Source organism: Rhipicephalus microplus, chromosome 2 (assembly GCF_043290135.1).
Source record: "Rhipicephalus microplus isolate Deutch F79 chromosome 2, USDA_Rmic, whole genome shotgun sequence".
Lineage (NCBI taxonomy): Eukaryota > Metazoa > Arthropoda > Arachnida > Ixodida > Ixodidae > Rhipicephalus > Rhipicephalus microplus.
In genome coordinates this window covers 130,509,448-130,526,864 of record NC_134701.1, presented here as the reverse complement: position 1 = coordinate 130,526,864, position 17,417 = coordinate 130,509,448, and the positions used below count along the sequence as shown (strand labels likewise).

General features: G+C 43.7%; 1 protein-coding gene across 2 annotated transcripts in view; it reads right to left on the bottom strand.

Annotated features, from left to right (window-relative positions):
• Nucleotides 1-670: 670 nt before the first annotated feature.
• The window catches only part of LOC119170733 (uncharacterized), a 153,641-nt gene continuing 136,894 nt past the window's right edge, over nt 671-17,417 (bottom strand). The window contains exons 35-38 of one of the 2 annotated variants that reach the window (XM_037421981.2): nt 13,321-15,579; nt 11,248-11,295; nt 7,041-7,182; nt 671-1,273 (exon numbers count right to left, since the gene is read on the bottom strand). In XM_037421981.2, coding sequence (XP_037277878.2) covers nt 1,147-1,273; nt 7,041-7,182; nt 11,248-11,295; nt 13,321-15,579 — 2,576 coding nt within the window. In that variant the 3' untranslated portion in view covers nt 671-1,146. Of the gene's footprint in view, nt 1,303-7,040; nt 7,183-11,247; nt 11,296-13,320; nt 15,580-17,417 lie in introns of both variants that reach the window. The other variant, XM_037421982.2, reaches the window with a different exon arrangement.

The window sequence follows — 17,417 nt, the reverse complement described above, 5'->3', positions numbered from 1 at the left end:
GAAGACAATGAATTAGGTTTATTATGACAGTTATGGAAATGCAGAAATGCATTCGGTGGCCGATCGCACCCGCATTTTCTCTGCATGTCACGATCTAAAATAAGAACAAAAGTAAATGAATAAATTTTAAAAAAGACAAACAACAGTGCACTATTATCTCGAACATTGCAATCTTTAATTCTGTACACCTCTGCTGCAGCACAAGGCAGTGTTTACACAAATTCGCAACACGAGCAATAGCCCATTACACTTCCAAAGCCAGCTTCCCAAGCTCCTTCCGGCTAGTAAAACGACCGACGAATGATAAATTACGAAATTGTTTTTATACATTGCAATATACAGCTGAATTTCTAGGCAACAATTCCATTTGCTGATTAACATTTACTAAATCATCATAAACATACTATAACAATGCTTATCCACAAACCAAGATACCATTTTTAAATACATTTGAAATGCAGGTTGCTGCAACACTTCCACATATTGCAAATCAAATCTGCGCTAACCTGCGCATGTCGCAAAGCAAAAGCTGCGGTATCTGCAGAAGAACACAATGAACAAAAAGTTCCAAAAAATTAATGCCTGTGTCCTTTCATGAGTTCATTACACGGTCGTCAATTCATAAGGTGCTAAAATGAAATGTTAGCAAGAAAAAACTCGTTTTGTTGCGTGCAGTGCTGTGCTTCTTGAAATTGAACTTAATTCATGGTGACAACAAGCACAGGCCCGAGTGCACAAGTTGCATTTGTATTATTACTGCAATTTAAAAGACAGAGCTCGGGAAAGTTAGTCACAGTAACAAGTAGTCTGTCACATTCCAATAAGGCTGTAGAAGGTGAAATCAGACCCAATGTCCCAACACAAAATGAATTTTTTTCTCCATAGCAATGGCCATAAGTAGTGCAAAAACTGTTCTAACATTTACAAAAAGAAAAAAAAAAAGGAAGCCCTACCGCACCTATGTACATCCCCCATACACCATTACAAGATAGCTTCATCCGTCTCGTCAAGCTCTAACGCAGAGCCCACTCAATTTGAGGGCAAGGATTTAGCTACTCGGCACTCTTCTTCATGCTCTTCTTTGCACTCTTGGCAGTGCTAGAAGATGCAGGCAAAGAAATTTCCGGTGTTTCGGGCTTGCGCACGTCACGAGTTGGTCCTTGGTGTCCTCCGTGGCGTGCGACCGCTGCTGTTGCCGGCTGTGGGTACTCTGGTGCGCACACGCGGGGTCTTCATTAGTGCTGTCACTATCTCGAGGCGCTGCCGCTGCTTCCTGCAAGAGGCCGTGGCAGTCCATCGCTTCTGCATGCGTTCAAGCTTTGCGTTAGGTTTCACACTGCCAAGCACGAGCCACATGCACATGCAGGCAAGCAAGTGACCAAGCACAGGCACAACCTTTAAAATGAAAGAAGTGGTGCCTTGGACACCCACCACCAGGTAAGGCAAGCAAGCGCTTGAATAGTGAGATAGGTACCAGCGCAACAAAAAATAACAAGCACACTAGCACTGATTTTGCTGGCAAAGCTGGTGCATACCAGGCAGGCGTGAAAATATAGTGCCAGACGGGGATGTTGCATAGGCTTTTGTTTCGCTCTCATCGCTACTGTGTGACCTGTAGCCATGAGGTAGAAGAAGTTGCACCGCCACTTTCTAGCTGAAGGCTCCTCTATATGCTTTGTGCATGGATGGCAGTGCGGTGGTGCCCTCACGGTGACGAAATATGTAATTGGCGTTAGAGACACCAAGTATTAAAACATGAAGACCACCAGCGAGAAGAAGCTTCCACCCAACAGATGACTGGCCGTTATCCACAAGCCAGAGAAGCCATGCGTGAACACATCAGAAGTCTTCAGACACAACCGCGGCACACCATTTTGAATGACAGAGAGCAAAGTCCACCAAGTCTAAAAGGCACATGGCATGCAGGCTAAAAGCTCCAAGTTTAACCGAAGCTAGACAAAGAGCTTCTTACGACTGAGGGCGATCATTCCCGAGATGCTAAGAGGCAAGATTAGGAGTTTGCCAGTGAAACCGCCGTGTGCATGGGTCTTACAAGGCAGGTTGCCTGGTACAACTTGGAATATATGAGCTCGGAGCAAAGCAGTACTTTGAAATCTTTCTATGCCATTAGCAGGCCAACTGTGAAAGGATGACACCATCCAAACAGAAGTAAATCGGAAGTGCAGACTCCCTTATGCAGCGATTCCAGCGGGGCTTTCCATAATGTGCGCTTGCACCAAGACTTCCACGTGGGGTATGTGTGCTTGCCACCGCCAACAGGTCCTTTTCCTAGTTTCACAAATATCCTTGCGTTGCTCATTTGCCTAACGAATGGCAACGCCAGTCATCGTTCACATCAATAGTAACTGCTCCCTCAACACACTGGTTCTCGCTTTTGGACACATCTTTGACAGCCACGCCTACATTTTCCACGTCGTAATACAAGTGAACTCTGGTAGTATATGCCATAGGAAAAAAAGAGGAGAAAAAGAAAGAAGACTGAAGCGTCAGTTCAAATTTCAATTTTGTGAGCTGTACGTGCCAACACTATACAACCGCTACGATATACAAGATGGTGGGTACTCTAGATTAATTCTGACAACTTCGGGTGCTTTAATGCGCACGGAATTAAATACATGGGTTTTTTCACATTTCCCTCCCATCATAACGCAGCCACCATGGCCAGCAATACAACTCACATCCCCATACTTAGCAGCTCCATATCGTGACTGCTAAGCAATGCCAGCAGGGCCTGACCCACGTGGGCAAACCCATCTCTCAGTAAAGCTAGCAGCTTTAAAGGGGCCCTGCAACACTTTCAACACTTTTTGAAGTAGCCATGGAATGGGTTCACTAAAAGAGCTTATTGCCTCACAGATTCACCACCGCAAAAATTTTTAGAATCCACCCAGCACGCGCGCAGTTCAAGGAGTACTGACACCGTTTTTTTTGGAGGTGCGCTTAATCAGCCATACAAATCTCCTGTATACAGAGACGGCTCTGAGCAAGTGTGACGCTCAGCAAATGCTTATAAAATTTTATTTTGATAGTAAAGTCAATTTTCTTGAAGTGCACCTACTGACATCGATACTAACTTGATGTCAGGTTACAGTACTAAACCTGGTGATTTCAAACAACAGACAATCGCAAAACACAAGGGCTAGAAGAAACACAAGACACGAGCGCTTGTCTGTTGCAAGTGTTCCTTACAGTCATGCTTTTTGCACATTATACCTTCCACTAACTTAAGGGGATATGCGGATATAAAAACGCGAACTTTTTTCAGTACTACAGTTTTTTTTATTTTTGCCTGTTTTGATAAGATTAGTACCTCTACTGTTATGAAAAAAATAATACAGGTCAAGACCTAACTGGAAATGCTTTAAAATTGCATTTAAAAAGCACAAGGTGCCTATTAAAGTTGAAAGTGTGCAGTCTTCGAGCACCTTGCCGCTGATAATGCGCCGCCGCTCGCCGTTGTTAATAGCACGAGTCGAAGATTCGAGCTTCACTCTTCAAATACCAGCAGTTTCTCTCGCTGATGCAGCGCAAGAAATAATAAAAGAAAGCACCCTTCTGCGTGGTTTTCGAGCGCCGCGACTGGCTTATCGCATGGTACGAATCGGGGACCGCCATTGGCCGCTGCGCGCCTGTATGTGCTGTGAAACCTATTTGCGGGGTCCATGTCTTGTCGAGCAGCGCAGCTGAACAATGCTTTTCTCGTGTAATTATCTTAGTTATGAATGAAAAAAAGTATCGCTTGCAAGTGAAAGCCGTTGTGCGGCGCGCTCTGTAGGAATAAGCTACGAGCAGCTAGTCCGATTTGCGGCAGTTGTTGGCTTGCAAAAGCCAATGCATCAAAAGTCGTTCACACCCGTCAGCCCGAAAGTTCTTGATGCCGCAATGGATGACGTCAGCGCCAATCTTGAGAGGTCGAAAGAGCTCGCAGTGAGAGAACTTGGCAGGGACGACATTGCCATTATGTACGACGGTATGTGGCACAAGCATGGCTGCAAAATGGCCTGACACTGGACTTAGTTTAGAATTCGCAGTCCTGTGGAACTTCTTCCTAGCTTGCAGTTGGCACAAGGCTCTGCCAAATGGAGCGGAAGTTTGGCAAGCGTTTCATGGCCCTGTCTGTGAGCGAAATGTCTGTGGGAGTTGGCTCGAAAAAGCCTAGAGGAACGAACTCATGGTGCTGGCGTATTTTAGTCACAGAGGCCACTACAAGAAGGATTGTTCGTTTTGGTGTGTATATTTCATCTGATTTAGTGATATCTCTCATAAATAAAAACTCAACTATAACTTTAAAAACTCGTTTTTCTCAAAACACAAATTGCAAAGCAGATGGGCCGGTTGTCGGGTGTGCGCCATCGGTTTGCCGGGGTGGGTCTCGCCCGGAACGGTGGCTGGAAAGGCTGCATGGTGGGCTGAAAATGAGGCTGAGGGGTTGCGCCAACATACGCAGCCGGCATATTGCCATTTTTTCCAATGTACCCCTCCTTTTTCCCCAATTTTTTTTTCCAAAGTATGACAAATGCAATTATCTAGTTTAAATTTCAATATTTTATTGTATAATAAAAAATTGTATGTATACCTTTACTAGGGTAGGTGAAATATGGACTTTTTACGTCTATCATTTTTCACGCATATTACATATTTTGTATGTGCTTCTTAATTAGTTTGAAGCATTATGAGCTATGAATGATAAAAAATTACAGAAGTTTAGGGATGAAAAGAGGGGGCAAAAGGGTTAAGGTTTCCACTTTGTCATGTTGCAGAGCTAAAAGTGTGTAACTTGCAAGAAAACTAATTATATATTTGAAATCAGCAGAAAAAGTTCCATAAACAGCTTAAGTTTCATTGCTCTAGGGTGAATATTAAAAAAAGTCTTCGAGTAGCATCTCCCCTTAAATATTCTGAAAATGGTGTGCTGCAAATGGAAATCGGACCTGCTCTTTTAAGACTACATGTGTCAGGGTGTCTTAGGCACACTAAAAACAGTAGCAGAAATCACACCGATGTGTGCCCTTGTGAACAAAAATTTTGTAGATGCACAGCCATCTACTTCATTCCATGCATGTGTTGCCTCAGGATTGTTAACCAGCAGGCTAGTTTTGCACTCCTTGTTGTGAAAGCTAATTAAAAGGCTTCTCGTGAAGTGACCCCAAGTTGAGACCCAGCACGTGTGTATGCCAAGTTTTACCAGCTGGAGTTACTCATTTGGACACCTGCACGACACCGAGCAGCAGATGGTGCGGCAGAGTGTAACGAGCAAAGTCAGGTATGCAAGCTTCCATTTAGCATCTATTTTTCAAAGTGGACAAGGAACGCACCATTTGTAAACAAGAAGAAAAAAATTAAGCCTATTCAGAGCCTCAACTGCAATAAAATGTTATTTATATGAACATAACCAAAATACCATGAATGTGCTTGGTGCAACAATGCAGTCTCCAGAAAATAGAATGCCAAAGACACCTATGCAATTTGGGGGGGGGGGGAGAACAATGGGATAACAATGCCTGTGCTGCTTTACAAATCAATGATGCATTTGCAGTTTTGCAAAGAAGCAAGAAGACTGCAGCTTGAAACATATTTCAACAATATACACAAAGTGTAAAGCATCAAGATACCATGGCATGAAAGCATTAGCACCATGCAATGGTCAATGTACTGCTTGTCACAGCACTGAGAAATCAAGACATAGTAGCCCTTGCAAGCACAGCATAAAGCAATACAAGAAATGACATGCCTGAAGTTTTCCTACAATTACTAGAGAAAATTCTGGCACAAGTGCTGGCGACAGCTGTAAGCACAGTGGTTCTGCTAACAAGGGAATGATGATTAGTATACAGACATGACTAAATGCTGGCAAGCCCATTTCGAACCCCTTTGGGACTCCAAAAATTGATAATCTTCAAGAAAATGTTCTAACATAAATGCACAAACTCACCCCATATATGAATGCATGCAGATGGCATTCTCTGTTAGACAAGTACAGTAATAGTTGAAGCATGTAGGGACTGCAATATGATCCCCCAAAAAACTACCCAATTCAAGCTTTTTCACTTTGCCCAAGTGGTTGAATTGCTACTGCTACACCCAAAACAGTTCAGAAGGCCTGCCAGTACGCCTATAAGACACCCTCAGAAAGTCCCATGCTAATTGCGCTAACTACCAACTTTATTTCACCTTCCAAGGGCCCCCAACGCCAGGAAGGTATGAAAAAAATTATATCCGTCTCGCACGCCCGTGCCATGGTTGGATTTAAAGGGATATTTAAAAATGAAGAAACAAAACGCAGTGGTTGCGTCGGCAGAGCAGATGGCTCGTCCAGCTTTCCCGCACGGCTGTTTGATCTATGGCTATTTGCTGCATGGAGCAAGACAGTTCCTAGCTAAGTGTATGCATCACATCGCTTACCGAGATCACATCTTCACTAAGGGGATGCTCGGTGTACCACACACACGCATTTTCTGCAAGAGTGTTTTTCGTACCCACTACCTTCCTATCACATGCGGGTGTGGCAATGGCGAGATGCCTTTGTTCTGGCAAGCAACAAATCTTTGTGGTGCACTTATTAAAAAATCACACCCCGAAAAGTTTTCATGCTAGAAATTTCAAATGTTTTTACAATAAATTGACTTTATGGGGCACGTGGCAAGGCCAGGATGGTGCCTGAATTTTCGTGCATGTCTGAAAAATTGGCAGCACTAGGACCGTTTCAAAATGGCTAATATTGAAAGCTTGGAGGCCACGACGAATTCCGGCATGTGCCGTCTATGAAAGCAGTTTTCAGAACTGTGCTTCAACACTGTGTCACCCATAGGAAGCGAACACTATAGCATTGCTGACAGATATAAGCTATTTCTCATTAGGCCAGCAGATACAGTATAGGAAACTAACTCTATACTTAATTTAAAAAGGAAGATCAAACATGTATGTACTGACCATCACTCACTGAATAGATGAACCACTTCAGAGCCAGAATTTCCCCAAGTAAATTTTGCAGAAGACGAGGAAAACAGGCAGAACCTCACCTTTTCGGAGCTTGCTCTTTGCTTGTAGAAGGAGCCGACTCTGCATCGGCTGGCTTTCCAGATGGCTGGTTTTTATGTTGGCGGTAGCGCGTCACAGGAGGCGAGAACATAAACTCTCCCTTCGGCGGAGTAGACTTGGAGCCTGCAATTGGCGTGTCAATGGTCAGAAAAGTCTTGATTGATTCATGGTGTACAATTTACAGAAACTAGCATATAGAGTAGTGTAGGGTTTCAGATCATCTGCAACCACCAATTAACTGTTTCCCTAAAATGCGAGTTTTTCTTATGCATTAAACTAGACTGTGGTTAACGCAATAAGGAATTGAATCCTAGTGCTGAATCCTAGTGAATCGAAACCTAGTGCCCAGCAGCATAAACCATACACAGCCACTTTGCCACCGAAGCAACTGAGGCGCACTCTTGCAAATATATACCAGGACAAGCTCTTTGAGAATTATTGTCTGCAAAAATTAGTTTCACGCAGGGAAGAAAATACAAACAATTTGTACTGAAGTCAATTTTTGCCACAAAGATTTCACACGTGATGTGCTGCAAAATAAGGAGATGTCCTCAGCGTAGCTCATGCTAAATAACAATTCACGAACAACAAAAATCTCAACCTGCCATCAGATCTTACCTAGACAAACACTTTTTTGGTCAAACATAGAGCTGAGTAAGGAAGTACTACTGATAGCTACTGCCACAATCAGAGGGCAAGTAAGCATTTTTCGCAAAAAGGCTGACGCTTGATTGTGTGGCCATTTCTATCCTTGGATGCCACCGCTAAGCAAAAAAAGTACTGAAGATGTAGACAGCGTCAACTAGGGTTAATAAATTAGGTTCCTCACTAAAACAGCGTGGATATATTAGCGCATAATAGCTGATGTAACTTACTTTCAAATAAGCATTTCAAAACCTTAGTGCCACATCCAGATGTCACCTTTCGCTTACTGCAGTAATCATTGAACTTAGACATGAATGGAGGCGAAAATGCTGTAGGCCTGTGTGCTCATATTCGAGTGCTCGTTAAAGAACCCAAGGTGGTCGAACTTTCCAAAGCCCTCCACTACAGCGTCTCTCATAATCATATAATAGTTTTGGAACGTTAAACCCCACCAATAAATAATTCAGTTAGATTATCAGTAGTAAGCAAGGCAATACAAAACACGAACTTTAAAAGGGCCTTGCAAAAATTCTTGAGCATGGTCAGAAAATACTGCCGATCAATAGTAGAGGCTCCCGAGAACACGCGAACCAAATCTTATAGTTCAGCACGCAGCCTGCGATTCACAATGATCTATCAATGTTAGCTAAAAATTGCTTTTTCTTTTCTCGACAAATGACAGAGGAAGCTCAAAAATCACTCGTAGAGGGCCTTCTATCAGCCATTGGCCGATTTGAGCATGGCACGCTTGGCCTTTACAAGGATTGTCTTGGAAAGCAGTGACTTGTCCAAGCATGTCGCGCGATTACACTGAAAAAGCTGCATATTCGAAGAAAAAAAAAATGCTCAAGGTCACGAGGTGCGCGGGACGTATTTTCCTGGCACATGCCACTCCCCACCCCCCGCTTAACTTGCAGTGTTTTCTTTAGAACGAAAGAAAAGAGTTTCAAAGATTTTTCACAGACTGCAATGCGAGTGCAGTGTGCGACAAATCTTTGTAACTCCGCTTGTACTGAACAGATTATCATAATTTTTGCGGTGTTGAATTCGTAAGGCAATAAGCTCTTTTAGTGAATTCATTCCATGGTTACTTGAAAACATGTTTCAGGGCCCCTTTAAAGAGGCTGAGAACCTGGCTTGATGAGAAGCTTGACATTTTACTCTATATCACTTCAGTTAATTGATGTGCTTTCTTGTCATGCAGCTGTACGATACATACTAAGTACTTGTAGCAATTTAGTTCTTTTAGGAAGTACAGAACGCATTGTGCATAAAATATTATTGCAATAACAATTATCTAGACACTCTCGACTGGATTTTGTCGCTGGCATCGACGTCACTCACCATATATATACATATACACGTATCAATATATATGAAAATGCAAGAAAAAAAACTAGAAAAAACTCCGGCGCACGGAATCAAACTAAATCAAAAGGCGTTAACCACTGAGCCACCGAGGAGCACATTCTTCAACGTTCATTTAAATCTACCACTTGCCACTGCTCACGGGCACCTTAGGGGGGATTGTGTTTTCAGCATTACCAGCAAAATGGCACAATGAGCGCATGCTGTCACATCGTGCGATGGCGCGCGTTCTAATCTTACTTTGCCTCGTTTACTAAGCTTACTTTGCCTCGTTTAGAGAAGAGGAGCGACGCTCCCTCGTGCGCCCTTATCTCATAGTGGGGAGGAGGGGAGGATCGTATGTCTTGGCTGGCCTCGAGCTTTACCTGGAATGGTTCTGTTGTTGCTACCGGGTGCACAAAGGTCACTGCAATCAATGCAGTCTCCGTTTGGAAAAGTGTGCACTTTTCAGACACAGCGAAGTGACAACTAAGATACTTATTCGCGTGCATCTGTACATGTGAGTACGTTTCATGCATAATTTGTGCGTGAGAAACACAGGGCTAGTTTCGATCTGCTTTCCATTCTGCACGTGACCTTTCAATTCGCACGTTCATTGCTTTACCTTTGCGGCAAAGCCGTGACTTTTTTGTAATCAGTTTTCATTACAATGATGAGTCAACTTATGCAACATAAATATATACTAATTTCTGAAACTGATCTCTTTGTGCAATGTTCGTGCCTTGCTTCAAAACAATGCATCTGTTTCAATGCCTTGAGAACACTCAATTTGTGGCTTGAATAGGCTTCTGCGAATAGTCGAATAATTTGAATATTCAAATGAATATATGAGTATTCGAATTCACTTCGACTCGCATTTAAATTATCGAATATTTTCGAAGTATTCGCAATGAACGAATAGGTGTATATTAGTCCGCATGTCACCGCTTGCAAAGGTGGTTTCACTGCAATGTGGGAATGCTGAACCGTGAAAACACCTATCCCCGAGGAAATTCGCTTTGCTGCGAAGCCGCCCTTCAAATTTAAAGGGGCCCTGCAACAATAGCTGAACATGGTCAGAAAACGCTGTCGATTGGTAGTCGAGGCTACCGAGAACACACGAGGCGAATATTATAGCACAGCACGCGACCTGTAATTCACAATAAATTTTTCAAAGCTAAGAATTGCTTTCTTCCCTTGGCAAATGACACTACAAGCTAAAAAATCACTTGTCACAACTAAGGAATATACGGCTCTGATCACAGCCATTGGCTGATTTGAGCATGACGCGCTCATCGTCACCGGGACCGCCGCGGGAGGCCGCCGCTTGTCCACGAGTATGCGCGTGATTGCACTGAAAAGCTGCTTTTTTTTTAAGAAAAAGAAAAGAGTTGCTCAAGGTCACGAGGTGTGCCTGACGTATTTCCTTTCGCCATGCCATTCCTCCCTGCTTGAATGCCAGCTATTTTGTCGGTACGAGAAGAGAGAATGCAATTGCAGTGTGCGACAAATTTTTGGAACTCCGCTCATACTGGACTGATTCTAGAAACTTTGCGGCGGTAAATTTGTGAGGCAACAAGCATGTTTACAGGCTCCATGGCTACGTGAAAAAGTGTTGCATGGCCCCTTTAAAGGAACATGTTACCCTCAAATCAATTCTCATTTTATTAAGCTTGTTATGACGGTGTACGTGCTCCAAGTACAATAAACTTCAAAATGTTAAGTATCTTAAGGGTTATCACTCACATCCTACCGAAACTACTACCCAAGGTTGTTTCGACTTACTTTGAACGAAAAAAAAAAAACAAAAAAAAACTGCATTTGCATAGAGCCCCTACTTCGATTCAAAAGAAATATTTTGCAGGTTAGTTATGTCATGATAAATATTCCTTTTTTTTATATGTCATACATACCATTCAAATTCGATTATTAATCCCTATTGGCTTCGAATTTGCTTCGAACTTAAAATTCACTATTCGCACAAGCCTAGGCTTGAAGTATTCATTTTGCCTTGTTTGGAATGAGAAAAGTATGCCTGATCATTTCACAATCTCATCAGCAATATATATATATATATATATATATATATATATATATATATATATATATATATATATATATATTAGCAATATAGCCAAGAGTGGGATTGATATAACGTTGCTATAAAGCCAACAAATTATGGTGCCTTCCACTCACCCTTGTGAGCAAGCTCTTTTGGTCTGGAAAGTTTGAACCCCTCAGCATCTGAAAAGAATATTCACAAAGTTTCTATACAAACTGTGAATGTTCACAGCAAAAGCATTATAAGAGCCAATGCTTAGCTATTATACTCTTTATTGAGTCCTTGGAGTTCTCTTGCAAAGCATTGCATCATTTTAGTATCAAAAGGCCCCAAGATAAAGCATTAGAATGAAAAAAAAAATAAGCTGATCAAATTATGTACGTGCATGCCTTTATAATAGCAGTTGAGTAGTTGGCCTTAAGGGCTTCAATTAAGCCGAAGTAGTGTGTTTCTGCGGTGCTGGCGATGCTGCTGCCAACTGCTTAACCTGCTAGGAACCTGCAATAACCTGGTACACTTAAACCTTAATATAACGAACCCAGATATAACGATACATAGCTTATAGCGAAGTGAATGAAAAATAGTCATGCAATATATATAGTATTTGAAATAAATAAACCTTTATAACCAATTTTCAGATATAATTAACTTATTTTCGTGTAAGATGCAAGTGTTACAATAACAGGATTCATGCTCGTTTACATCACAAAAATTGAAGGATTCTCAAGGACTTTCAAGGCTATGTGCGCGACTTTTCAAGGACCACATTGTCTGTCAGATACCCAATTAACACGTGTTCAGGGGAGAATAAAGGTTTAAAATAACGAGAATTCATTGAAAAAAAGGCAACATCACTGAAGCAGACGTCAAAAACATGGCTCCAATGACATTTTTTACATTTCCTTAGACAACTTTCAACCATAGTTTCTTAAAGTTGCAGATGTAATCACTTTCACCATGACAAAGCTACAAACCTTTATTCATAGAGAAACAGCAATACATCTTCCAGATTTTTATTATTAATACCACTATCTCTGTCTTGGCAGTATTCCTACGGCTGTTTAACTAGATGCACGTCAAGTCGCTAACTGTCTCTGCCTTTTCTGCATATGAGTCTGCTGCAGCTGTTAATTCCTTAACAGTGGCTTACAGTTTTTTCTCTCTCATTCCTTCCCTCTCTGTCATAGTTTAAACCCTGGACCAGGACGAATTTTTCGGCAACTAAGAGGTTTTTCTTTCCGAGAAATCCGTACGGATTTTCTTTATGGCTTCATGCTACATTCGGGTGGTCGTCTTCTTTTCCTTTCTTAGTCTTCCACCTTACCCTGAACCATATTTTTTGTTTTTATTTCTTTGAAGTGTATGGGCCACACATGCTTCAATTTAATGCTTGAGCTTGCGCGAAGTGTGTCTTGTGGGTAAAAAACATGTATTGTTAATCTCATTTCTACACATGCTGTGATTGTTTTATCATTAAGTGCTTAATAAGTTAATATTAGATAAGTTTTCAGTGCCTGTTATTTCTCATCTGTGTCGCTGGGCGTCAGCCTGGGTGCATATATATGAAGCTTTTTTTAAAAATAAATTTAGTTGCGAGTGTAGCGAGTGTTGGGTCCTTCTTATCCCTCTTGTCCATGTTAAAAACTGCGCTAATCAACCTTATAGAAAGTGATCAATTACCAACTAGCCCAGTTATCAACCTTATTGATCTTTCTGCTTTGTCACTTTAGGCAATTTCTTCTAACAAAAAAAAAATGTGGATCATGATAGTTGCTCTACTTTCATAATTGCTCCGACAAAAATTTATCAGGTGCACCATGCATCACTCACATTGGCACAGTTCTGATCAAATGAGAGCATTGCTCAATTTCATACGTATTCATAAATACCAAAAATGTAGTTGGGCTAGAACCATCTGGCTTTTCTTGTCTTACTTAACCCAATTTTTAGTACGTTAATCATTAAAGCCATGCCATCAACCTTGAGGTCCAACTTGAAGGTGATGATTGCACAAGATTAAAGGATAGCACTGTTCTCTGTTTTTGGAGTTTTCTCAAAAACTTGCAACAACCTGTGGGTAGCCTGCACCAAAGCATTCTTTTTAAGAGATATTCTATTCAGCTTGCCTCAAGGTTGTCTTTGCACTTAAATTTAAAAGTGCATTGAATGACAAGGATGACAAAAGACCAACGATGGGTGGTGCTCACCAAGCTCTGTGTCGGCCTTGCGTTTGGGACGACTTCCCTGCTGCCTTGAGGTGGCTGGCTGTGGCTCCCGTTCCTTTTCTACCTCGGGGGCTTCAGCAATCGTGGCCAATGCCACATTACCAGAGACCCGGCGGGTGCGCCGTGTAGCCAGAAGCAATCGCTTTGGTGGTGCTCTATGGTTGGGCTCGACTGACAGACTCCGGCGACCCTTCCGCGTAGAGGGCCCTGTCGGACTTGTTTCCGTGTCGCTTTTGGTCGGCGAGGCGTCGACTTCAACAATGGTCTCAAGGACTCGGCGTTGAGTACCACGTAGCTTGACCTTGTCGGCCTCATGTTCTTTCGCTTCTGGCTGCTTGTTTGGCGTCAGGCGTAAGCTACGCCGTGTTGACACTGGTAGTGGCTCATTTGCAACGTCTGATGATGAAGAATGCTTTGGTGTTCTCGACACCCTGCTACTTGCTCGCTTGGAGGGCGTCTCGCCCTTAGTGGGCCCAGGCACTGGTGGCGACTCCCGCTCAGCAACTGCAGAAGGTGAAGAATGGTGGCGCATCCTCTTCTTCGGGGCCCCTGCCTTCTCCGGGCTTGTCTTTTCAGCACTGTGTACGGGTGATCCCTGTGCAGGGCTTAGTGTACGGGCAGTTCGCCCCGGTGGACTAAGCGTTGCCGATCTTTTCTGCCTCGTGCCAATAGCTCTAGTGCTGGGCACTACCTTTTCGGGTGTCTTTTCCGTACGGCCAGGCATGCTTGCCTCAGCATGACTGCGCATACGCAAGGAAATCTTCAATGGAGCTGACGTCTCAAATGTCTTCTCTTGCAAGCTAGGAGCAGCAGATTTATTTGATTTGGGGCTACCTTCTACAGACTGCTGTGTCGCACGCTGCACTGCCTTTTGTTTCGTGGGGCTTGGAGTGGCAGATTTTCTTCTTGAGCGGCGCGTAGGTGTTCTTGCAGGACTAGTGGATGACGCCCTAGTGGGACTGGGTGACTTGCCTTTTTCAACATCGGGTGATGGTCCTGCTTTCGTTCTCGAGCTGGGTGCTGCAGATGTTCTCCTTGGTCTGGGCGTCGCTAGTCTCTTCGACGGTTTGCCAGCAGCAGCCGGAGTGGCAACCTTTTTCGTGGTTTTCTTTTTAGCACTCGGTGTTTGTGCCTTTGCTCTGGAACTTTGCATTATGCTCTTTGGGCTCACCGAGCTTGCTTTTTCCCGCTTCCTACTAGGCGAGTCAGCCACTGCTTTGGATTTTAAACGGCTGTGTGGTGTTGACGGTTCCTCACTCGCTGCCCGGGTTCTCCGCTTGGATGCGACTGAAATTTCAGGGCTCGTGTCCGAGTCACGGCTAGGTCCCGACCTGGTGGCAATGGCCGCAGGTGGCGGTTTAAATGGTGACGCAGGCCCACTCTTTCGTTGTGACCTAAACTGATTTGCCATGTTCTCCTCTTCCTTCCAAGTGGACTTTCGTGTCTCCCTCAAGTTGTAGGAGGAAGTCACAACCACTTTTTCGGTGCTCTTGTTAAAATCAGCCTTATGCTTGGGTTTTTTTGGGGTCTTTTCTGCAGAGCTGTCATGTGCAGTCTCGTGTTGGCCACCTCTGGAAGAAGAGTGCTCTGATGATGCCACAGGTGAAAGTGGCTCTTCAGAGAGCTCTGCATCACTCTCTTCATCACTCTCTGCATCACTAGCTACAACGGCAGTGGGTGCTGGTGGCTGCTTCGAGGTGGTGACAACAGAAAAAGAGGACGTAGATGAGCTGGGCGATAATGCCCTCTCCTCTGGCAAAGTAGCTCCACCGCCACACTCGGGTCTTACAACAAGTGGGCTGTCTACTGCAGGGACAAATCCATAAGATTCTTGAACAGCCCTATTTTCAGGCTGCGCTGGAGTTACTGGCAGGTCCGTTGCCTGGAAATGGTCTTCAGGCTTTGGCAATGACCCCTCCTCTTCCGAAGGACAGACAGCATAGCCTGGAAGTGACCGCTCGACGTGCACATCCTCCACATCGAGCGCTGCCGTCACCAGCCCCACTGATGATTCCCGCGGCATTTCGAGTGGTTCGGCGAGCTGCGCAGAGGGCATGCTGGTCAGCTCTGTCAGCACTACGTCACCCTCCTGCAACGCGGTTTCGCTGCAGCTCCGTGACCAGCTGTCCTCCGGACTATCTACACGAGTGGGAAGCACTTCTGTAAGTGCATCTGAAGAGGCTTCCGATACGATGTAAACCTCGTCGTTGTCCTTTTGCTCAACTTCAGAGACTTCAGAACCTTAAAAACACACAGACGGAAAAACATAATGAGCTATTCAGTAAAAGCTAGAAGAAAAATAAAAAAGCGACAGGCTCTAATGTGCTTCGTGCAATGCCCCAGCCTGGCAGCAGCCCTTGTAGTGCTCAGAGCCACTTTTATACTTTGAGAAGTGGATGCCATCTCCTAATGATCAATTTTGAAGTTTCCTGAGCATATAAAGTGTTCCCTACACCCAATATCGAACACACACAGCCTCGCTTCCGCTTAATGCCATAGGACATGCACATCTACATCCTTCCACTTCATACATGACAATTAACTACAGAGGGCACTGCGTGATGCAGTTGTGATCGAATTTCCAAGCATGTAACACTAAAAGCATCTACAACTTGACAGCACGACAAATGAAAGAGTGCACTGATGGGTATCCTTGTTATAACAAGCCTTCCAAATTAAGGCATTCTAACAAAGCCGTATTACAAATGGATGCATCCACTGAGGCATGGGCAGTTAAGCGCTGCTGGTGTATAAAACATCCTGTGTAATCCTATAAGCGTGAAATCCAGGTGCCCACACACAGCCTTGGGAATTTGCAGCTATTGAGTCTACAAGATACCCTGCAGTGTATGGACTACTTGAGACAATCTCAGATTGAAGTGCACCAGTTCACAAGTGCTTTTGCTTTTTGCACCAGACAGCGCTAGGTTCCCAGCGAAGAGACTCCGCTGTCTGCAATACAGTCCAACGTACTTATAAAAATTCCGGATATAACAATCTATCGGTTATAACAGCCCTATTTCGGAGCACTTACGATTTTTCTATGCTACCCTTTGGAACTGAGTCCATGTACAGCGAACATTTTTCAATGTCACATACTTCTACAACGAACACTTCCGACACAGTCGCGGTAAAAATATGGAGCATATGAAGCGAAAAAAAAAAAAGTGTTAGAACAGGCATTCTGAAGCATGAGATAGGCGCTCCCTCGTGTGTGCCCAGCTGCTGTTTACTTGCGACAAAGATATGTTAGACCACGGCGAGCACCGCACACAGACTTCGAACGTAGCGAGCCATCTCTCACTTTCCAGATGTTTCTTCACTGGCAGAACCAAAGTGAGGAAAAGAAAAAAAAAGTCAGTTTCGCCACAAGTGCAAAGCAATAGATGCAACAGCAACAACTTGGAATGTCATGCTGAGAGCGGCAAGTAGATCAAAACGTGCAGCACACTGCTCACGCACAAATGACGCACGAAAACAACACACGCAGGACAAGAGCGAACTAACACCGCTCGACATGTAACGCGCTAGCTGTTTAAATAAAAACGATACACAAAACGTAATCACAGTTACAGATATAAATGTGAACTAACGAGGGTCCCAGTTGTTACTTCCCTGTGTTTGAAAAGTGCGCTCTTTTCGCAAACGCAGAGACCGAAGTGACATATTTAGGCCAGGCAACTAACACAATCGTTCCAATGAAAGCTAAAGGCACACGATTCTCCCAACCAAAAGATAAGCGCGCGCAAAAGCATCGAACCCCTTTTCCCAATCATCCGCGGGGCAAAGTACGTGTGAGAAATAAGCGCTCGTCGGCGCATTACAACGAGCTAGGCGGCGAGCGCGGGCAGCTTTCTTTTTTTGTTTTTTTTTTTTTCTATGAGTGTTCATATAATATATATGTATACATATATAGCGAATGAAGGTGGCGGAAAAAAACCAGCCAAGACTGTCCATATAATTGCTATCGCAATAAAAACGAAAAGAAAAAAATAGGAGGCAGCATGAAGACTTGCGATCAGCTTTCGAGCGGTAAAGTTTTCTGACAATGTTCTCGGCATCTACGACCGCCGATGATC